At 43.4% G+C, this 23,912-nt stretch overlaps 1 protein-coding gene across 1 annotated transcript in view; it reads left to right on the top strand.

The window, feature by feature from the left end:
- The window catches only part of PHF21B (PHD finger protein 21B), a 192,393-nt gene that overhangs the window by 154,801 nt on the left and 13,680 nt on the right, over window positions 1-23,912 (top strand). Inside the window, exons 6-11 of the mRNA XM_056862512.1 lie at window positions 3,407-3,458; window positions 9,601-9,677; window positions 15,754-15,808; window positions 17,170-17,192; window positions 18,591-18,749; window positions 21,433-21,508. Of these exons, the coding sequence (XP_056718490.1) occupies window positions 3,407-3,458; window positions 9,601-9,677; window positions 15,754-15,808; window positions 17,170-17,192; window positions 18,591-18,749; window positions 21,433-21,508 (442 nt within the window). The remainder of the gene's footprint in view (window positions 1-3,406; window positions 3,459-9,600; window positions 9,678-15,753; window positions 15,809-17,169; window positions 17,193-18,590; window positions 18,750-21,432; window positions 21,509-23,912) is intronic.

Raw genomic sequence — 23,912 nt, 5'->3', positions numbered from 1 at the left:
TGACCCCAAAGTAGTGATTGACATTACCGAGGGCAAGTAAGAAAGAGCCATGAGAGCCAAGCACTAACGTATCCCTTCCTGCCCTCCCTCTCATGATCTCCTAAATTCACTGAGTCACAGTGCATTCCTAAGGAGAGTTACTCCAGTCTGAGCCCGTTGAAATGAATGGGCTTAGACTGGAGTACCTCTCCTTAGGAATGAACTGTCAGTATTGCTGTCAGATGGCCATCTAGCCTCTGCTTAAAAACCTCCAAAGAAGGAGCACCCACCACCTCCTGAAGAAGCAGAGGCTAGATGGCCATCTGTCAGCAATGCTGATTCTATGACCTTACGCAAATCATGAGGGGGGGGGGGCAGGAAGGTTTGCATCAGTGTTTGGATCTCGTGGCCCTTTCTTACATGCCCAGGGTAATGCCAATTGCCACTTTAAGGTCAGGAAGCAATCTTCCTCCAGGCCAGATTGGCCAGGGATCCTGGAGGTTTTTTTTTTTTTGCCATCCTTTGGGCATGGAATAGGGGTCGCTAGGGGTGTGGGGGGGAGGTAGTTGTGAATTTCCTGCATTGTGCAGGGGGTTGGACTAGATGACCCTGGCGGTCCCTTCCAACTCTATGATTCTATGATTCTAAGCCTGTTCTGCTGAGGAAGTGCTCTGCCAGGAAGTTCTTCCTAAGACTAACCACCTCTGCTGTTCTGAGGAAGGCAACGGCACACCACCTCTGCTCATCGCTTCCTTTGAAAACCCCATTGTACTGGGGTCACCATGAGTCAGATGCGACTTTAACAGCCCATTCCTGAGCTGAGGCATACGGGGACGGCAGGGAAGAGGCGCAGCGGCGCCTAAGCCGATTCCCATACGCCATTAAACAAAAAACCCCTGTTTCGTGGCTTTTTTTGTTTGTTTGTTTAACTGGGGCCTTTTGCCCCATAGGGAATAGTGAGGCTGCGCATGCTAAAAACCATTCCTGGCGCTGGCGGAAGTGGCTGAAAGGGGATAGGGAGCTGCCTAACCGCCATTGCTGGCGCCACAGAGAGGCTGCGCCGGCAGAGGGGCGAGGCGCGATCCCGCAACACTCACCCGCCGGCGGGACTGGCCTCACCGCCAGCGTAAGTACGTGTAATCGCGCAATTACACGTACTTACGCTGGTGGCGAGGTCACGCCGCCTCCTATAGAGTTTTGGCCCAATTCTCAGGAATGGGCTGTAAGACATCCAATTTTTGTTATAATAATAATATATATAAGTAAATACGCACACATACATACACACTCCTAATTTGCACATGAAGAGTTGTCATGCTTTCTATTTATTAGAACAGAATTGGTGCTTTGACCAGGGGCGGGGGCTGCTCAGTGAACCTCTTGCTGTGGAGATTTTGGGTGTGGGCCCGGGGCTTGCAGCTTTCATTTTGTGCTAAACAAACCAGCCTATTTCAGAGCCTTTCTGTCGAGTACTGAGGTTTGGGTTAATTGATTTTGTTCTTTTGAGTGAGCTTTAGTTGATTAACATGCATTTATACAATTAGTGTAATTAGAACTAACTGTGTAATTAGTATAAATGCATGTAACGACAACTAGAACATATAATTACGACATGAAATGGTTTTGCAAAAAAAAAAAAATCCTTAATGAACTATGCAAAGAAAGATATACTGAAGATTATTTCAGACATTTATTGATATCTAATGTAGGAATGTAGGAAATGCAGGAAAACACATTAAGTCAGCTGTACATGTGTGTCTGTATGCATGTGTGTGTGCGTGTTTAAAAGAGGCAAACTAGAAATATTTCCTGTTATCTGTATTTTTATAACAAAAAAATAGATATTCTGTAGGTTGGAAGAGCCTGTGATGAAAATACTGGGAAGTGGTCCAATCGTGTTTTCTGAAAATTAAACCATGCACACAAGGGAGGTTTATAGTTACATAGATTCCTTATTTATTTAATATGTATTCTCCCCCAAAACCAACAGCAGTAGCAGCAAGGCATCTCCCCCCACAAAAAATGTCTAGTAAATAAAACCTTACAACATGATATCGTTATTCTTCGAGTTTCCTTACCCCCATTCCATGTTATTGGTTGGGCACCAGTGGGAAAGGGGTTAGGCCAAGCATGCTGATAAAAGGATCTTCTTCGGGGGCTCGATACTCCGCTAATGAAAACCATGGATCCAGCTACTACAATAATGGTAGTTTTTAAGTACGTGCAGACTCCTGAATTGTCCCCATAGTTTTCTTTAGACTTCTTTTAGTATGCTTTTGTGTGTAACATGAACTGTAGTTTCTAAGGACAGGACTCTTTGTTGGCTTTTCGAGAAAGCTCTTGTTAAGCTTAATGGAATGCCATCAAGTCACAGCTGACTTATGGCAACTCTGTAGGATTTTCAAGGCAAGAGACATTCAGAGGCAGTTTGCCATTGCTTGCCTCTGCAGGGGCTGAGAGAGTTCTGAGAGAACTGTGACTGGCCCCAGGTCACCCAGCAGGCTTCATGTCCAGATTAGAGTCCACCACTCTTAATCACTACACTAGAGCCAGTGTGGTGTAGTGATTAAGAGCGGAGGACTCTACTCTGGAGAACCGGGTTTGATTCCCCACTCCTCCACATGAAGCCTGTTGGGTGACCTTGGGACGATCACAGTTCTCTCTGAACTCTCTCAGCCCCACCTACCTCACAAGGTGTCTGTTGTGGGGAGAGGAAGGGAAGGCGATCGTAAACTGGTTTCATTCTCCTTAAAAAAGGTAGAGAAAGTCGGCATATAAAAACCAACTCTCCTCCTCCTCTCCTTCTCCTTCTTCTTTTACTACACCACGCTGGCTCTCTTAAGCTTAATGGAAACTGCTTGCAAATTACTCAGGTGTAGATCTGCCCCCCCCACCCTATATTTTTATGTCTGATGTGAAATCCCATGAAACTGCTGAAGGCCAGCATTAAAATACAGATTAAGTTCAGTTTTGTGTCATTTGCTTAAGATATTTATTGCTTGAAAGTTTAGGTCTGATGAGTTTTTGAGGTTGCTTTTTGAGGCTACAATCCTGCACTGTTACCTAAGAGAGAGTCCCACTGAACCTGGGGAGGCTTCTTTTCACAGTGAACAACCCTGCCTGCTCCTTTCCTCCCTGTGCTGCCGGCTGTTGAGGGTGGCCAAATCCAAGAAGGCACAAAGAGCCTTTGGAAAGAAATCCATCTGCGTTACATATAACTCAGGGGGGGGGGGGGTTGGCCAACACAAGAGGACATCCTCTGAACGCAGATGTTTATGGTATCTGTCATCAAATAGTGCTGAAACTAGTTGTTCGGCTATTGAGGAATTTGTGATAGATTTTTATTCAAATGGAGGAGGAATAATCTTACAGGAAAAATAAAAAAATAACAGAATTAATGCAAGCTCTTTTATTATTTCTTCTCTAGAAAATTGCCTTCATGGTAGCATTAGGCCTGGTTACGACAGAATACTTGGAAGGTAAGAATGCTTTTATTGCTACAAAAATGTCGTGTTTTTAGAGAGTTCAGCTGCATACACTATAAAGGTAATTTGTAGAGCAGCAGTGAAATCCTAAGGAGAGGTGCACCCTTCAAAATCCACTGAAGTTAGCTCTCCTGAGGATTGATTGAGCTCATGAGGAAGAGCTGTGCAATGTTTTCTGTTAAAAAGGTAAAGGTCCCCTGTGCAAGCACCTGGTCATTCCTGACCCATGGGGTGACGTCACATCCCGACATTTACTAGGCAAACTTTTTGTTTACGGGGTGGTTTGCCAGTGCCTTCCCCAATCATCTTCCCTTTAACCCCAGCAAACTGGGTACTCATTTTACCGACCTTGGCAGGATGGAAGGCTGAGTCAACCTTGAGCAACCGACTTCCATTGGGATTGAACTCAGGTCGTGAGCAGAGCTGACCTCTGTTAGTGCAGCATTTTCTCCCAATTTTGGATAATCTCAGGCTAGAAAATCTTAACTTCTGCTCCGAAACTAGGCTTGCCAATTTCCAAGTGGTGGCTGGAGATTTCCCTTCTACAACTGATCTCCAAGCGACAGAGGTCAGTTCACCAGGAGAATATGGCCACTTTGGAAGATGAACTCTATGGTATTTTACCCCACCGAAATCCCCCCCTCCTCAAAATCTGCCCCCTCAGGATCCCCCCCCCCCAAATCTCCAGATATTTCCCAACCAAGAGCTGGTAATACTATCCGAAACACATGCCAGCAAAATCACTGATGTTTCTGTAGTTCATGGTTGTTGTTTTTTTACAGAATCTGTATGTTTCTCATCTTTTAAATGAAAAGCATCACTTAATTTTTCTAGCATATGAGCAACATGTCTGAACATAGAATTTCAGAAAGCAGCCAGGCCAACAGATGCTGTGTGGGCTCACCCTCCCTTAACTTTGCTCTTTGCTCTGGGTTCGTTTGTCTGTTTTTCTCTGAAAAAGCTCTGAATTTTATATCTGCATTTAAACAAAATTCATCCCTTCCGTGATAACTGAGAATCTAAAAGCAGCTTGAAGATAGGCACCTGCACTCCTAATCCCTTAATGACAGTATGCTGGAATAGAAATTGCAAAGAGACTTACATAAGGGTGGGAAATGCAGAGGACAGGACAGTCATACAACTTGCTTGTTTAAGATTTATTAATTTATTTTTGGAGAAATTAAGGCAAAACCCTTTTAAGACTTGATGTTGGGAAGATTTGGGGAACGATACGGAGCCAAGTGCTTTGAGTTACCCGGTGAAAAATAAATTGAAGTACGGTGAAAAATAAATTCTGCAAACTCAGTTAAGGGTGAAATTACTCATTTCAAGGACAATACAAGTTTTTCTTTCTTTAGGCAAATGCAGGAGTATTAGCGGGCAGGACAGGGATGCTGAATATGTCTGCCAGCATTTCCCCCCACAAATACCTTCCTTGGTACTTTCTAATGTGTTTTTTCCCCTCGCCCAGCTGGTTTCCGAGACTGGAAATAAGCCCAGCTGAGAGGGAAATAGGGGGAGGGGGCATTTGCAGGAGGGAATTGGTATCTATAATGGAGATTTAGTACCTGTCCCTCACACTGATTTTCCTCTGCAATCACCATTTCCACAGCTGTTTTCACATTATTTCTGCAAAGAGTTTGGAAACTCTTGCCAAGGTACTATGTTGTTCTACCTTCTGGCACATTCTCGTCAACCGATTTTCTTCAACCCGAGTTCTAATTTCGAATATGGAAAAGATATTTCTTCATGGCCATTTCTGCTCTCAAGAAATATCCGTTTGATACTTTCTTTCTGCCCCGTGGTTTCGGTGCTGATTCATCTTCATTGTGCCGTACGTCCCAGATAGAGGTGATGGTTATAATATAGTCAAGGATCACAGTTCTCGCCGCTTCTGAATTGACTGTTCTTTGTGGGCCTGCCCGAGAGAAAGTTACAACCCACTTTGGGGCCCAACCCACAGTTTGAGAACCACGGGTCGGAAACAGTTTAGAATTTAGCCTCGGAATATGCAAGGCCCATTTTAAGTTGCTTCATGTTTTCATAGGGTTGCCAGCTCTGGGTTGGGAAATACCTGGAGATTTTTGGGGTGGAGCCTGATGAGGGTGGGGTTTGGGGAGGGGAGGGACTTCAACACCATAGAGTCCAATTGCCAACGTGGCCATTTTCTCCAGGGGAACTGATCTCTATTGGCTCAAGATCAGTTGTAATAGCGGGAGATCTCCAGCTAGTACCCGGAGGTTGGCGAAGAGGGACCTGGCAACCCTATTCCTAAGGAGCTTCACACACCTCCCCCCAGGATTGCAGCCATTATGTCAGTTTGATATGCGGTTGTGTTTTGAATGGTGGTTTTAATAACTGTTGTGATGCTTTATGTTTTAATGATGTTTTATGATTTTGTAAGCTGCCTCGGGCAGTTTCCCTGGAAAGGCAGCACAGACGTTTTCCGAACAAATAAATAAAATAGCATCAGTGCGTTTTTGCAGGTGACATGCATTCAGCACTGTTGATTTCAGACTGGGTTATAAAGTTAGCGCTATAAAGACTAATGAAGTTATTCATGTAACCATCTTGTGGTACTTCATTTATATTGATGATCTAAGAGGAATATGTTGTGCTTGCAGAAGGGCCTTGAAATTGTGGGTGAATTTTAACTTGGCATGAGCGGAGCCATCTTTATTGTCTGCTAGGTTTCTCTGGTTGAAAATGGGCCTTTGTACCCTGATAAGTTTTTATGCTGGCTTTGCTATTCTAAAAGGACTATTGTCAAAGAAAACGAGGCCTCCGTCCTTGGGCGCTGATAAGATGGTACAGACTAATTTTGAGTTACCCTCCCTGAAGCTACAAGAAGCTAGATGCAATTTCTAAGCTGCATGAATGCATCAATACTTGCTTATGTCTAATTGGATGGGATAATTCTTCTTTTGCCGTGCTTCCTTAGTAATGCTGTGATGTCATTAAAACTATAAAAGTTGTATGCATAATGAGCTCATTAGAACTTCCTTGTCTTTAAGTGACTTAGACTAGGTGAGCTTCTCAGCTCGAGCTTTTAATAAAGGATTGCTTTAACGGCTCTGATTTGTTTGGAGTGCATCATTGGGCAACCCTTCTTGGAACCTTCAATAAATTCCCCATCAAAACGTAGACAAGTGAGCCTTCCTACACCCACACCTTGGTTTCAGTACCGGGGAGATGTGTAGGTTTGAGGCTGCTCATCTTGAGTAAGAAAAGTGCTGCTAGTTTAAGGTTATTCATCATACGACATGGATGACTTCTAAAATACCTCTTGGTGTAGTGTAAAAAAAGGTAAGGGTAAAGGTCCCCTGTGCAAGCACCAGGTCATTCTTGACCCATGGGGTGACGTCACATCCCGACGTTTCCTAGGCAGACTTTGTTTGCGGGGTGGTTTGCCAGTGCCTTCCCCAGTCATCTTCCCTTTACCCCCAGCAAGCTGGGTACTCATTTTACCCACCTCGGCAGGATGGAAGGCTGAGCCAACCTTGAGCCAGCTACCTGAAACCGACTTCTGTTGGGATCGAACTCAGGTCGTGAGCAGAGCTTGGACTGCAGTACTGCAGCTTACCACTCTGCGCCACAGGGCTCTTGGTGTAGTGACTCGTCTTATAATGCATTGATAGTGGCACCATTCATTCATTCAAACCTTTATTGGCATAGATCTCCAAAGTACATCAATCAGTCATTAAAATACAGTATATAAATGATTAAATATCAATAAAATAGTTAAAATCTGTAATTCTTAAAGTGCAATGTCGCTCATTTAATAGTGCTTATCTCTGTGGAGGAGCTTGGCGCAGCGCTCCTAGAGAGCTTTCCAGGAATCTTGCTAGACATCAGTGTTATATGCACGTCCCTGTCCCTTAATAGGTAGCGCACTAAGCCCACATCTGTTTGGGCTAGACTATCCTTGAGTAATGGTAGTAGAAATTTCTCTCACGGGAGCGCATGAAAGTCACAGTGTAATAGGACATGGGCTTCCAATTCGGGCACCACTTGCTGGCTCAATCCCTGTGAAAGTGAAACGTTTTGCCCCTCTGTCGCAAAACCTGATGCTAATTGCTCTGAAAAACCATTTCTCCTCTCCTTCAGAGATCTTAGATTGCGGTATGCCATCAGTTTATTACATACTGATCCTGAGGCCCTTTAAAATTCACCACAGTTCGGAATAAAGTTGTTTCTTCTTCTTCTTCTTCTTCTTCTTCTTCTTCTTCTTCTTCTCCCCCCCCCCCCCCCAGTGCTTAGCAGGCTCTTGTGAGGAGAGCAAGCTGGGCCCAGAGAAGACAGTAAAAACCACCCGTGCCACAGTCAGCCACCCAGGAAAAAAGCAAGCTGGCTGTAGTGGTGGTGGGGGATGATTTTACTCCTCTATCTCCACAGACAGCTTGCTCTCCTTCAGACACCTTGGCAATCTCACTCTTTCGCCTGAGCTGCTGTGCCTCATGCTGAGGAGAGAATGAGAAGGCAAAGAGGGAAGCTCTTCCCCTCACCAGACACACAAGGGCTGCCTAAGGTGTTGGTGCCGGTGGGGAGAGATTTAAATTGTCCTTAAATGGATGGAAGCCGGAGGTGGAAATCTGTGTTTCTTTTCTGCTTTTAAAGTAAGGCTTCTGCTCCAAGTGCCTAGAATTACAGCTTTGGTGTCCAAGGCCTTTCTTCTCCCCTTTTCCCCTCTGCCAGCAGCAAAGCAAATCACTGCATGTTTTGCAAGAGCCTAGATACAAAACTGAGCAGAAATTGCATGGCTTGGGTGTTAGTGTAGCTCTTCAATCTGACATTTGCTGAGCAGACCCCAAATAAGCATAGCACATAAGAGAATTCTTCCATTTATAAAGGAAGAAGAAGAAAATACATTTATACAGTAGCTTGCTGTCGCGACTCTACACATGAACACATGAAGCTGCCTTATACTGAATCAGACCCCTGGTCCCTCAAAGTCAGTATTGTCTACTCAGACCGGCAGCAGCTCTCCGGGGTCTAAGCTAGAGGTCTTTCACATCACCTATTTGCCTAGTCCCTTTAACTGGAGATGGCGGGGATTGAACCTGGGACCTTCTGCATGCCGAGCAGATGCTCTACCACTGAGCCACGACCCCTCCCCTCTAGGAATGGAAGAATTAACTTGGAGTCTGGCGTTCTCTTCCCAGCAATACCAGCAAGATCAGTCTGGGTTCATGGGGCACCCACTTCCAGAGCAGCCTCATTGCTTAACATCACAGGATGTCCTCAGTGACAGGAGTTGTAGCACTCAAGAGTGGACATAGCTAGGTTCTCTGCATTATTCAAGAAGAACTGGGGCAAAAAAAAAAAAGAGAGAGAGATGACCCTGGGTGCTAACACCTTGGGGACCATGAGTTGGGCTGAAATAAATAAATAGCAGTGCATGATTGTGACGGTTATCCCTTGATGGTGTTCAGAAGACCCCTTAACATTGAAACTTGATTTCATTATCTAACTGTAGAGAACAACCAATATTCTTGGTGAATTTGTCGAACCTTTTAAAAGCCTTGCAAAAAAACTTTTTTTGGCATCGTTGCACCTTGTAAATTCCAGAAAAATCCCATCCTTATTAATAACAAACACAGAATTCCAGAAGTGTTCTGAACTGATGCAGATCTTAAGCAGATGGAGGTAGGATAGGGTTGCCAACCTCCAGGTACTAGCTGGAGATCTCCTGCTACTACAACTGATCTCCAGCTGATAGAGATCAGTTCACCTGGAGAAAATGGCCATTTTGGCAATTGGACTCTATGGCATTGAAATCCCTCCCCAGGCTCCGCCCCAAAAATCTCCATGTATTTCCCAACCCGGAGCTGGTAACCCTAAGGTAGGAGAATGGTCTATATTGTTTGCAACTGCAGGTAGGGAGAGGATCAGGTTTTGAATTCTCTCGCAGGTAAAAAATGCCTTGTGAATGAAGAAACATGTAGGGGAGAATGGTTCTAGCCTAGATCTTGTAACAGAGGGGAACTGCAAAAACAACAACAACAACAACAAAAACTGCCCACTACCAGTCCCTTCTGCCATCTCATTCTGCTGCATCTCTTTTTTTTTCTTTTTGAATGTTTTCTTTTTGAATGTTCATAATCATAGTAAGATACATTTATTTGGTTGGTTACAGAAATCCAGAGCAAACGTCAAGAGAGAAAGAGAAGAAGCACAGCCAACCCAGCCTACAGTGGACTTTTGGAAACAGAGGTATGTTTGCTGCTTGACTGGTCTGGGTTGCTGCTTTGCTCACAGCCCATACAAGTTTAAAGGGAATAAATGCAAGACCCTCTTCACATAAGACAACAGGGCACATCCAAATTAGAAAATGAAAGCAGGTTTAATGTCAAGAGTTTTCTGCTAGAAGTCCTAGTCCAGGCTCCCCAACCTTTTTGATCCTGAGGGCACATTTGGAATTCTGACATGGCATGATAGAGTGCTAGAATGTCCTCGGCACTTCTGGATCAACCCAGAAGTGACATCATTGTACTGGGCACACCATAAAATTGATCAAGTAGACAGCTTTAAATACCTGGGAGTGATGGTCCAGGCGTCTGGCTCAAGGACCATTCACAACAGATATGCTGCTGATCAGGGGGATAGATCCGCCAATAGCATTATTAAATTTATGAGAACACAAGGCGGTCACTCAGTATCGGCAGCCTTGAAGTTATACAAAGCCGAATCCTTGGCTCAACTCCAATATGGCTCCTTTTCGGGCCCACCAACTTCTTGCTTCTCACCTCTGGAGAGGGTGCAATCCAAATTTTTAAGAGCAGCCCTCCAGGTTCCTAAATGTGTCCCAAATGCCTGGATTAGATTGGAAACCGGAATGCTGAAAATGCAAGCTAGAGTCTGCATCATATCCATCCATCTATGGTTGAAAGGAATATTGAACCCCCAGGGGCTCTTCCCTTTGATATTCCAAGATAAATTCCAAGCAAATTGGCTGAGGACTGTTGGTAAAAGAATTATTACCCTTGGTTTATCCCCTCAGGCACTCCTGAAAAGGGGGTACAATCGTGGGAAAGACATTATTCGTCAGAGAGTTGAAGACATTGAGCACCAAGCAGACCTTTCTAGAGTCCCAAATTTTAAATGCCAGCCGAGGATAAAATATATGGCCACTCCGGCAGCCTAACTAATTAAAATAGAATCTAACAACAGTAGAAGAGCATTTACTCTGCCAAGATGAGCGACACTTTCTTCTGCCGTGTTGGTAGGGAGATTTTAAAAGATTCCATACTCAGAAAGATTATGTTCATGCTCGTTGGGGGAGGTGGAAACAACCAAGTATATGATTCTGAGGTGCCCCCATCACAAGGAGGCCAGACTAAAATATCTTCAGCCAGTGCTAGATGGCTTTTGGGTGAATCTGATGAAATTAAATTGGAAAACTTATTGTCCAATAAAAATCACTGGGTATCCAGACAAGTTGCTAAATTTTGCCTTGGGATATGTAAGACTCGGGAAACAATAGTAAAGCTGATGTAAAGCTGTAGACTTTTATCCTTCCATTGTTTTTAATCATTGTTTTAAATCTGGAACTTTTGTTAACTCTTGTTACAACTTTTTTTAAACTGGTCAAAAACCACAATAAAAACTGTATAGTAGTACTGGGTACACAGATTGCTACCCTCAACTAGGGCTGTTGAAAAAAACAAATTCGGTAAAATTCGGATTCAGAAAAATTCGGCCCGTTTTTATTCGGGAAATGCCGAAGTCCGAACTCCCCCGCTTCGGGTCCGTGCAATTTGGCATGAGATCCAGAGTTCGGGGAAAAATTCGGCCGAATAAAGCCATTAAAAACACAATCGCGCCTTTCCGCGGCTCCGGGGGGCATTTTGGGGGGTAGAGGTCCCAAACTTTCAGCGTAGCTTGAAGGGACCCTTCTTGCAAGAACCCCCAAGTTTTGTGAAGATTGGGTCAGGGGGGCTGAGATATGGGCCCCGAAAGGGTTCCCCCCTCCTTAATGTGCATCTCTGACAATGGGGGTTTGCAATTAGCAGAGCTTGCCGCCCACTCCTGAAGCTCCCAGCCCCGACAAACAGCTGAGCTGGGGGGAGCAAGGGCGGGGCAGGTGCAAAGAAGTTTGCAAACCATGCAAAGCAACACGTTTGAACCATGCAAACCATGCAAAGCAACACGTTTGCAACCATGCAAAGCAACACGTCACGCCTGGGAGTTTGCAAACCATGGAAAGGGACAGAGGCACACTAGCTATGCATAAGAAGCAGGAGGGGGTGGAATTTCCCCTTTTGCATCAGACTCAGGACCAGGCAAATGCATTCTTTAAGTCACAATTTGAAAACCAGTTTTGAGCAAGCATCAAAATAGACCTAACTGATCTTATGAATGAGGGAAAACCTGAGGACACACAACTGAAGCCCCCCCTCAAATCAGGGAGAGAGAGACTCGAGGGGGCACACATCCCCAGGCAGAACGGGTGAAAGCCCCCTTTGGCTTCCCCCCCACCCACAGAAACTGCTCCCTCCCCACACACACACAGACTCGGCTTCCCCACACACACACACACACACAGGAGAAAAATTATAGAGAAAAGCCCCAAAATGGGTCTTATTGTGGATGTCTTCTATTCCATCTTCTTCGCACTTGCCCCGCCCTTGCTCCCCACAGCTCAGCTGTTTGTTGGGGCTGGGAGCTTTGGGCATGGGAGGCAAGCTCTGCTAATTGCAAACCCCCATTGTCAGAGATGCACATTAAAGGTGGGGGAACCCTTCCCGGCCCCATATTTCGCCCCCCCCCGATCCAATCTTTACAAAACTTGGGGGTTCTTGCAAGAAGGGTCCTCTGAAGCTATGCTGAAAGTTTGGGGGCTCTACCCCAAAAATGCGCCCCCTGCAGCCACGGAATGGCTCGAATGTGCACATGCACCCCCCCCAAGGGGGATCTCTCTCTCACACAAACAAATACTCTCTCTTTCTCTCCCCGGGCTGCGCAGCAGCTGGGCTCATGCATTCAATGCGAATGATTGGCCAGAAGAAGACCCAGCTTGGCCACCGATTGGCCGTGGGAGAATGCTGCTTACTAACTGACGGTTATGCTGCTGCGCCAAACCCCAAATTTGCTGAATTTATTTGCCGAACACCCCGAACTCGCTGAATTCGGCTCCCTGTTTTCACACCTTTTTTGAGTTCGGTTCCATTCGAACTAAAAACCACCGAATCAGGGGAAATTCGGCTGTTTTTCGGTTCGGGACGAACCGAATCGACAGCCCTACCCTCAACCTTGCCACTGTGAAGCTCCTGCCAGTTGCCAGGAGGGACCTAGAAATACTTGGCAGATCCCTGAAAAGGTGTCTGTGGGCCCCCGTCATAGTCTTTTCACAGTATAACTTCCAGGTATCCTTTATGGGAAGCTATGACAGTTCAACCAAATTATGAGTGCAGATATGAATGGACACAACAAAGGACATCTTAGTTTACATTCAAACAAACATTAAGTATCTACAACAGTGAAGTAGTATTGTAGAAATAAGGGAGATGGTCTGTTCCAGTAACTTCTACTTTGGAAAAGTATAATTTTAGTGAAAAAATTGATCACTTATATAAAATAACTAACACAATTCAGTGCTGGCTTGCCCATCAGAGGTATACTTAAGCACCAACCAACTCACAACTACATACTGTAAAATTTTTGGGAGATCAATCTGTTGGTAACATGAAAATTGTAAACACATGTTAATCTCTGAAATTTTGGATGTTCTAAAGAAGTGGAAATGTGAAAACACTTCTGGCATAATATATGTGAAGGAACAGACTCACAAGCCCCCCTGTTCCTTTGGGCTGGTCCCCAGGTAGTCAGAAAATCTCACAACCCTTCCAAGTCTCTGCTCAGTGATGCTGTCCCTTCCCTTCTCCGGGGTGTGTGTGTGTGTGTGGACAGGCACTCAAAATAAATTTAATATCACTCCTTGCCAGCAGCAACTCTATCTCCTTCTAGACAGGGTTGTGCATCTAGTATGCTTGGATCTACATTGCTGTTCAGATGCGTCACCTAATTGTCTTACCTTCCACTTTGTTTCTACAAGCACAGGGGATGATCTATCACAAGTCTGCAATTTTGAGCTACTTCCCTTCAGGGATGGTGAGCTTACCGACTGCCCCTCCCCATTATTCGAGATCTGGCTTAGAGCACTGAAAATATAAGCAAGTTTAATAAATGAATAAAAAGAATACACATGGTCTCTTCAAGCATTCAGACTGAGCAACAATATAAAGAAAAAGTGAAAACATATAATTTCCCTTTCCATACACTTGCTACTTATCCTAAACAATGTTTAAATAGGCCTGGCTAGTATTACTTGGAGTTGCAGTAATTTAAATTTCAGGATTACCTTAGTTCTCATGGTTGGACCATCTCTCCATTGTTTCTGGACATATGGACAAAATGGAGTCCTTAGGTACAAGTTTAATCCGTCATGGCATGTGCCTCTCCAAAGAGCTGCTCCAGATGGAAGAGAACTTCTCCATGTTGTGGGGATTTATAATCTTCCCTTAGCAATGTCCTTCCCCTTGGGTTGTTCTGATCTTCCTGCCACCGAGAGGAAGACAAAGCATTCTATCCATTTGGCTGTTTCCCTCTCTGTTCCTTGAGGTAAGGTATGAGATGGTAAATCATTGCTCAACTTTGGTCAGAGCCTAAAGTGCTTTGTGCTTGATGGCTCAGTCACCAGCCCTCTCCTTTCTGGCAGCTAGAAGTTTATAGCTGGGTTCCAAAACATAAAAACAGAGCAGTTCAAGTGCTTGAAATAGTGGGGTGAATTCTCGGGTGAAAAAAAAGGACTTGCAGACTCTAGAAATACAAACTTTTCACATATCTGGTACTAGAATTTTAAACTTTTTTCACATTGTACCATAAATTCAAGAAGAAAAAGTGCAAGTTTCTTTAGAGTGTCTAAAATAAATATTTGTTTCCAGACAAAAGGTTTCTTTATATAATTATATGTCATCTTCTACCCTTAACCAATCCCAGGACTCATGGTGACTTTTAGCAGTTTTGTCTATCGGTTTGTGTTCGCAGAAGGTACAGCGTCTAAGCATTTGGATGACTTATGGAAACAAAGAAGGACAAAGTAATATTTCTTATCAGTGTTACTCTCCTTATCCTCCTCCAAATCTCTGTTTCAGTTTCATTCACTTACCTCTCCCAGTCTCTATACCAAAAATAGCTATGTAAGGGAAGCTCCCAGTCCCAAATGACGGAATAATCATAACACTGTACAAATTGTATGTGCTGATTCTTGTTTCTGCTCACTGAGGCTACCACATTATTAGATGCATGAAGTGGGCTTTTGCCCATGAAAACTTATTTTAATCTAAATCTGGTATCTGCACAAACAATTACGGCTACTATTTGGGGTGAGAGTCGTGGCTAAGTGGTATAGCATCTGAGTTCTCAGCATCTCTTGTTAAAAAAGATCAGGTGGTAGGTGACAAGGAGACTTTGCAGAGCTTCTGCCAGTCATAATAGTCAACACTATGTCTCACTATAAGGCAGATTAGTGTGTTCTTGCGGCTACCGCTCTTGTGTTCATTTCTAAACTGTAAGACGGGGCAGGAAGGCGGTATATTAAAAAATTACTTCTCAGGCTGTCAGTTTTGGAGCTGATTATATCTGTCCTCATTAGCAAATGCCATTGAGCATGAGAAATGCTATTCAGATAAAATGGAGGGAGACCGTTCATATTCTAATCAGTTAGCTTATTTGATTGATTTGCTAATCAGCAGTTTGAGAGAGATGCTGACGTTTTAGGCATTTTGATACTTTTCAATTTACAATAGATAAGGTCGATCTTTAATTCATGATCACTTAAACTGAAGTTGCATATAAAGTACTTCTTAATTTTCTCCCTAGTTGCAAAGAACTACATCCCTGATATAGTTGCCATTTTAATTGAGCTTCTGCGGTCTCTGCTAAATGGTCTGCTTTGAAGTAGGGTTTTTCTTCTGAAGTTGTTCTGTTAACTGGTGGGACATAAAGGGAGCAGGAGATTCTGCATGTGTAAAACAAATATAAGGAATAGTGTGTATAAATAATCCTCAAGATATTCTCCTTGTATAGGAAATATTGGTAAAGACTTATTTTGATCTAGATCAAAATTGAAAGACATCTTAGCCCTAGTCATATATTGTAAGTAAAAACTCCTTGCATGTCACATGGAAAACCAGAGAGCAGCTGCAGAGGTGCTCTACAAGGGGAGATGTGAGAAGCCACATGGGAGTTTGCACCTCAAGTAACTGTGTGACATCTCTACTTTTTGCAGCGGAAACGCCTTGCATCAAATTATTTGAATAATCCGTTGTTCCTATCCACAAGAGGTAAGCTTTCATTTTTATTATTTTATTATATTTTTGCTTGTATACATATTTTGTATTTTCAATACACAATCACAATCAAATTAAATTCATGGAAAATTTGACAGATATACGTATTATATTATTCAAGGAGGGAAGAAAAAAGGAAAGCACAAAAACTACAATACGTAATTAAATAACTTCCACCTCCTTCTTTACCATATTCAATGGATTACAAAAATTCTAAAAAAGAGACCAAGTCCTTATGAATTTGTCATATGTCCATGATCTCCGTGACCACATATAAGTTGTGATTTTGTCCATAGGGATTACATATCAAACATGACCTAACAAATATTTGTGTGTGGGGAGGGGGTTTCTGGAGTTGTTTGTTGTTTCCATACCTGAGCTAATGTCATCCTGGCTGCTATAATTAGGTTCTGGACAAATGCACCATGTTATCTTTGTATCTCAATAGATATGTCACAGAGGATAAATAAAAAAACCCATAGTCTATGACACACTGCTTCTTTATGAACTAATCTTCCAAACCATTGAACCAGTTCACACCCCTAGCCCATATGGCCGGAGTTTCTCTTGCCTTACTACCCTTCCAACAGAGTTCTGATTCTCCAAAGATTATTGCCCGTCTGTCTAGGGTAAAATGTTACCAGAAGTACAGTTCCAGACATTTTTCTCTAATGCTCAAATAAAGAGAAGATTTAGGGGCGGGATCTCAACCATTTTGAGCCCATGGGCACCTTTGGAATTTTGAAAGGGGTTGGTAAGCACCACCCCATAATGGCTGCCACAGGAGGCGGAGCCAAACACAATGCCTCTCTCTTCACTTTGCAAAAGAATTGCGTGAAAACCACACTGAATACATTCCGAGTTCAGCCACTGGTCTGCCAAGGTTAGTATCATTTATTCTTTGGTCCAGCCAAAGGGGTGGACTTGTATTCCTAAACACTTATCTCCCCTCATGCAACAGCCGAGCTCCCCGGACTAATTCATTCATTAAAATAGTTCTACTTGACCTTTCTTCTTGGCTCAAGGTGGCTTATATTAAAACATTACAAGTTGAAGACAAAACAAAATATAATCCCCAAAACCAAGCCCCTCTAGTAAAAGAGAGTAATGTAGGTCCTGGACAAAAAAAAAAAAAACAGGTATGAGACGGTGCATGAAGATCAGTACCGTGATACCGCAAGTCAAATTGAAATGGGGCAGAGTGCAACCAGGGTTCCCGATGCAGACATAGCATAGCTGCCTGCACTCTTCTCCTCATACAAAATATTTTATCACAGCTTGGCTAAAATCTCTCTAGCTGGGAATCTCCATTCACCGCTACTAACCTATGTTCTGCCCTTTTTTCAAAACGCTAGCCAATGAGGATCCGTGTTGGAAGGTATGTTTACAGAACACTATTTCTATGAGGAGTGGTTAAAATGCTTAGGGGTGTTAAGCTTGGAAAGAAGGTGGTTAAGGGGAGACATGATAGAGGTCTATAAAATCATGCATGGTATGGAGAGAGTGGACAGGGAGAAGCTTTTCTCCCTCTCTCATATTACTAGAACGCGGGGTCAACTGCTGAAGCTGGAGAGCAAGAGATTCAAAACAGATAAAAGGAAGTATTTCTTCACACAACACATAGTTAAATTGTTTGGCAAAATTGTAAGGTCAAGGTTTGCTTGTGGAGAGCTCCTTCAATAGGGTTGCCAGCTCTGGATTAGGAATTACCAGGAGATTTGGGGGTGGAGCCTGAGGAGGGCGGAGTTTGGAAAGGGGAGGGACTTCAATGCCATAGAGTCCACTGGCCAATGTGGCCATTTTCTCCAGGGGAACTGATCTCTTATCACCTGCAGATCAGTTGTAATAGCAGGAGATCTCCAGCCACTACCTGGAGGTTTTAGACAAATGTAGACACTTCTGTGTACCTAATAGTTACAATAAAAAACACAGATTCCAATATATCCATTGCAAATCTTCAATAGCAAAAATTCATAATGACAATACACATTCAACTGCAAACTATACACTATATACACCAACCAGTGCAACCAATTTTCTTATCCAAGCAGGTATACAATATATATATAACAGGTAAGTAGCACAATTTTCATTCCTTATAGTTCTTGTTATGTTACTCAAAATCATTCAACAAACTCCCCATGGGTAGTAATAAATTCCTACAATATAAAAAGATTCCTTCTGCCTTCTAGAGGCTAGTGTATCTTTCTAAGCTTCATGGGAGGTACCCCTGAGGGATACCTCCCATGAAGCTTAGAAGATACACTAGCCTCTAGAAGGCAGAAGGAACCTTTTTATATTGTAGGAATTTATTACTACCCATGGGGAGTTTGTTGAATGATTTTGAGTAACATAAAGAACTTACACCAACTAGAGAAATAAGGTGTCAGAAGAGGAACTGAAGAAGAACAGAAACGGCAGTCTTCCTCTTCTGCCTGACATCTGTTATAAGAATAATTAAAAGATTAGTCCTATTTGGATTATAATATTATTAACAAGGACAATAAGGAATGACAATTGTGTTACTTACCTGTTATATATATATTGCATACCTGCTTGGATAAGAAAATTGGTTGCACTGGTTGGTGTACTGTATATAGTGTATAGTTTGAAGTTGAATGTGTATTGTAATTATGAATTTTTGCTATTGAAGTTTTGCAATGGATATATTGGAATCTGTGGGGGTTTTTTATTGTAACTACCTGGAGGTTGGCAGCCCTATCAATAGATCATCTGGACGGTAAGCATCCACACACTTTTTTTTTCTTTTTTCCAGAATGAAATCAACCATGATGAGCACTGTTCGGCATGCAAGCGTGGTGCCAACTTGCAGCTCTGTGGTCTGTGTCCCAGAGCCTATCACCTCAACTGCTTGGACCCTCCCTTAAAGACAGCCCACAAAGGGGTCTGGGTCTGCCCCAAGTGCCAAGGAAAGGTACGTTATTTTATTCCGTGAGCGCTCCAAGTAGGGTTGCCAGGTCCCTCTTCGCCACCGGTGGGAGGTTTTCTGTGTGGAGCCTGAGGAGGGTTTGGGGAGGGGAGGGACTTCAATGCCATAGGGTCCAATTGCCAAAGCGGCCATTTCCTCCAGGGGAACTGATCTCTATTGGCTGGAGATCAGTTGTAATAGCAGGAGATCTCCAGCAAGTGCCTGGAGGTTGTTAGCAAAAAACAACAGAAAGGCAGTAGCACAAGTATATGCAAAGAGTGAACGTTGTTGACAAAATCCAAAAAGTCAGAAATATGCTGACTGTAAAATACAAGGTGCAAAGTACAAAGTGCAATAGTACACAGAAATAGATATAATACAAATTGTCCAAGTCAAGTAGTCATATTGTAGACCAAAGCCAGTGTGAAGCTGGTCTTATGAACAAGCCTCTAAGGCAATCAAACGACATGCTGTGTAGCATGCGTTCTTGGACATAAAGTTCTGCATATAGGTTCCCTTGACCTGAATCAAGAGGGCAAGCAATACAGAGATCCGGTAATCTTCCTGTTTCGATTATGAATCTTCCTCGGAATTCGCTGTATATTGAGGGAATACGATATATATAATTGTCTAGTACATGCAGTCTTTATAACATTATAAAAAAGGGCATTTTTAATATACATTTTTTACACTGTAAATAGCATCATGCTATTAAACACTGTATAAATATATAATTAAATAAATACATTACTTACGCATGGTCTGCTCAGTGGCTAGTTGCATGTCAATGTGAGAGAAATTCTCTAAGGATGTATTGTGGGGAAACTAGAAATAGCATCAGGAATTGATGACAGCTGGTGATGCTCGTTATGCAAATAGTTGCTGCCTAGAGATTGGCAACCCTAGCTCCAAGAGATACTGGGAGGCGGATTCGTTTGAAAGGGCATTTTGATAGGGTATAAAAATAGAAAAGTTGTTGGGAAAATAGAAGTTATTGATTTAGCTCTTATCATATGCAACTTCTGCTGCCAGAATTGTCTATGCTAGGTATTGGTAGATCCGATCCATCAGAACATAAGAAGAGCTTGCTGGATCAGATCAGTGGTCCATCTAGTTCACCAACATGTTTCACACAGCAGCCAACCAGTTGCCCTGGAGGGCCAGCAAACAGGTCATGGAGGCTGAGGCCTTCCTTCAATGTTGCCTTCTAGCAATGGGTTTCAGAGGTATACTGCTAAAGTTAGACAAAACTAAGGGACCATTCCTGAAAATTGGGCCCAAAGCCCTTAGGAGGCCGACTATGGCCTCTGACGACGCAGGGGCCCACACCACCGGTGCCCGGGAGGCACACGCCGGCGTTAGTGCCCCAGTGCCGGCATGCAGGGCCGGGCACCTCTCCCTGACCGCCGTCACTGACCACTGGCCTCCAGCCGCTGGCACAGGCTGCGGCGGTGAGCCGGGAGGCGTTCCCGGGGCGTAACAGCACCGGCCTCAGGGTGGGGCCAACGTTAGTCAACCTCCCGAGCACTTTTGACTCAGGAACGCCCCTTTTTATTTTTGCAAAGATATGCCAACTTTTAGCTGGGGTATCTCCCGTGCAACCCTCATAGGGTTGCACGGATTTTTGGCACTGGACACAGGCAACGCCTCTTTAGGAGGCAACGCTGCCAGTTTGCCTCCTAAGCCAGACGCGGGCATTCCTTTCAGGAATGCGCTGTAAGTCTCACCAAAAGCAAATTGGACATGCTATCCAGCACTAACTTTGTTCCAGGGAACTTTGATGGGACTTAATGCTGGCCAATATTAACCAAATTGGGGCAGAACCACACACCCCTTTAAGATTGTGCAGTTAGTCAGTTCTTGTATGCTTTGTGTGCGTATTCTCACTGCTTAAAATATATTTCTTTGTTTTATTCTTTTGTATTCTTTAATTAAATCATGTTTTAATCATACAACTGCCTGCTCATTCGAGAGTTTTTACCCAGGGCTATTCTGGTTTACGTAGGTTATCGATCCCAGTAACCCCCATTCGCTCTCTGTCTCCAGCTAATTCCCCCAACTAAAGTGAAGACTGCCTACTTGGGGTAACACCAGAACCAGAGGGTGGCAAAGCAGAAAGGCCAACCAAGCAGAACTCTTCAGTTTGGGTGGGGGGCTTGCTCTTGGGAGGAATCTGCCACGGGCTCCATTCCAGCAGCTCCCAATGAACCATTTCAGGCTATCCCCCATGTGTCCTCTGATAGAGAGGGGGTGGGATTCTGGCTGCCCCATGTCTCCCTCCTCTCCAGCAAAGAAGGAGGAGTTGGTTTTTAGATGCCGACTTTCTCTACCACATAAGGAAGAATCAAACCAGTTTACAATCACCTTCCCTTCCCCTCCCCACAACGGACACCCTGTGAGATAGGTGGGGCTGAGAGAGCACTAAAAGAGCCGAAGGTCATCCAGCTGGCTTCATGTGTAGGAGTGGGGAAACAAATCCAGTTCACCAGATTAGTCTCCATCGCTCATGTGGAGGATTAGAGTCCACCGTTCCAAACCACTGCTCTTAAACACTACACCACGCTGGTTCTCCTCATTGGATCTCCTCATTGGCCCCACCTCTTTTAAAAGAAACTGAAATACTACCTTTTTGTATATCCTAAGTGTGTCTCCCTGAATTGCTTAAGTCTGTTATTTCCTGAATTTGTAGGTGTTCAAGAAAGAGGAAAACACGCCATGGTCTGGAACGCTGGCTATCGTTCAGTCCTATGTAACTCATAAAACAGGTATGAAAGTCAAGAGTTATACAATTATATGGTCAATTATGTGGTATGTAAGATACAAGCGTTAAACCAGAACACAGAAATGATTAAATATTGATTAACAGAATTGCTTTATCATCTGGGACCTTTGCTCAATGGCTACATTGAAAAACATGGCCGCTTTACAAGTAATGTTCATTCTCCCCAGCAGGAAGGATAACTAGCTGTTTTGCTGAACAGCTATGCCTGGTACTGTAGCCCAAAATGGAGCAATTACACCCTCTCTAACTCTCTTTTAGCAATTGCAAGATAGCAGCACAGAGGATGCAGCCACTCTCACCCCAGAACCACAAGGACATAATTGATCATTTAAGGGGATATACTTATAGCAAAGGCTGTTACCATATATGGAACGAGAAATTCCTGATGTTCAAGCTGGGTTCAGAAAAGGAAATACGCACTAGAGATCATATTGCAAATATACGTTGGTTACTGGAGCATACGAGAGAATTTCAGAAGAAAATCAGCTTGTGTTTCATAGATTACAGCAAAGCTTTTGACTGTGTGGATCATGAAAAGCTATGGCTGGTTTTAAAGGAAATGGGTGTACCACTACATCTGATCGTTTTGATGCGCAACCTGTACTCTGGACAAGAGGCCACAGTTAGAACAGAATTTGGAGAAACAGAATGGTTTCCAATTGGCAAAGGTGTCAGACAAGGATGTATTTTATCTCCCTATCTCTTCAATTTATATGCAGAACATATAAATAAAAAAGCTGGATTAGATTTAGATGAAGGTAGAGTGAAAATTGGAGGGAGGAACATTAATAATTTGAGATACGCCGATGACACTACAGTATTGGCAGAAAATAGTGAAGATTTGAAATGACTACTGCTGAAAGTTAAAAGAGAAAGTGCCAAAGCAGGACTACAGCTGAACATCAAGAAAACAAAGGTAATGACTACAGGAGAATTACACAACTTTAAGGTTGACAGTGGGGAAATTGAAATTGTTCAAGACTTTCTATTCCTTGGCTCCACCATCAACCAAAAGGGAGACTGCAGCCAAGAAATCAGGAAGAGATTGAGACGGGGAAGGGCAGCCATGAAGGAGCTAGAAAAGATTTTGAAGTGTAAGGATGTGTCACTGGCCACCAAGATTAGATTAATTCATGCCATCGTATTCCCTATTGCTATGTATGGGTGTGAAAGCTGGACATTGAAGAAAGCTGATAGGAAGAAAATAAATTCCTTTGAAATGTAGTGTTGGAGGAGAGTGTTATGGATACCGTGGACTGCCAAAAAAACAAATCAGTGGGTTATAGATCAAATCAAGCCTGAACTGACCCTAGAAGCTAAAATGACTATCATATTTTGGTCACATCATGAGACGACAAGAGTCACTGGAAAAGACAGTCATGCTAGGAAAAGTTGAGGGCAGCAGGAAAAGAGGAAGACCCAACAAGAGATGGATGGACTCAATAAAGGAAGCCACAGCCCTAAATTTGCAAGATCTGAACAAGGCTGTCACAGATAGGACATTTTGGAGGACTTTCATTCATAGGGTCGCCATGAGTCGGAAGCAACTTGATGGCACTTAACACACACATACACACACACACACACACTTATAGAGACCCTCAAGAATTGCTGGAATTAAATCCTTCTAGCATGCTAGGGTAAACACTCTTCTGTGGGCTGTTATGCATGTCCTATTTTTGCTGGATTTATTGCTGTATGAAATCGCATTTTATTTTAATGTTCTGCTTATTTTTGGGTCCATCCCAGTATTGGTTCGGGTTCTATTCATGATTTCCCCATTTATTCCTTGAGCGATTATATGGCAAGCTTACCTTTTAAAGTGAGACCTAATCGGATTGACTCTATGTGCAAAAATTTGTTGTCGATGCAAATGCATGCCCCCATGGTATCCACTGTGCTAATCCACACCCCCTCTATTCCACATGTTAAAAAATAAAAAAAGGTGGGGTGGGTTTCTGCCGCCGCCCATGACGACATCAATGATGTGTGTGCTGATGTACACAGCAAGGAAGATTGGCCCCCTAAACACCAGAATCTGTGAAGAACAGAGGAAAAAACAAGCCTACTGCAAGAGAAACTGAGAGGTGCAGATGAATCGCAGCAAAGCCAATCTTTAGGGTTGCAGCTCAACCCTGCACAAAATCAGGGACGAGGGCAGCATGCAGAAGAGGTCCTATATTTTGGGATACTTAAGGCATTTGTATAATTTGCACACTTCTTAATTATTGGCAAATTCAGTTCCAGGTTTGAAGGGAGCATAGTCTAAAGCCAAGGCATATGTGTTCTAGTAATCTCTATCACAAAGCATTTGCTTAACTAATGCCCTGACTTTTTCCAGATTTTAACATTTAATATGCTGTATTTGTATGGTTACAGCTTTGAAC

Source organism: Euleptes europaea, chromosome 17 (genome assembly GCF_029931775.1).
Source record: "Euleptes europaea isolate rEulEur1 chromosome 17, rEulEur1.hap1, whole genome shotgun sequence".
Classification (NCBI taxonomy): domain Eukaryota; kingdom Metazoa; phylum Chordata; class Lepidosauria; order Squamata; family Sphaerodactylidae; genus Euleptes; species Euleptes europaea.
Note: the sequence above shows the minus strand (reverse complement) of the source record. Positions and strands in the feature narration are given on the sequence as shown.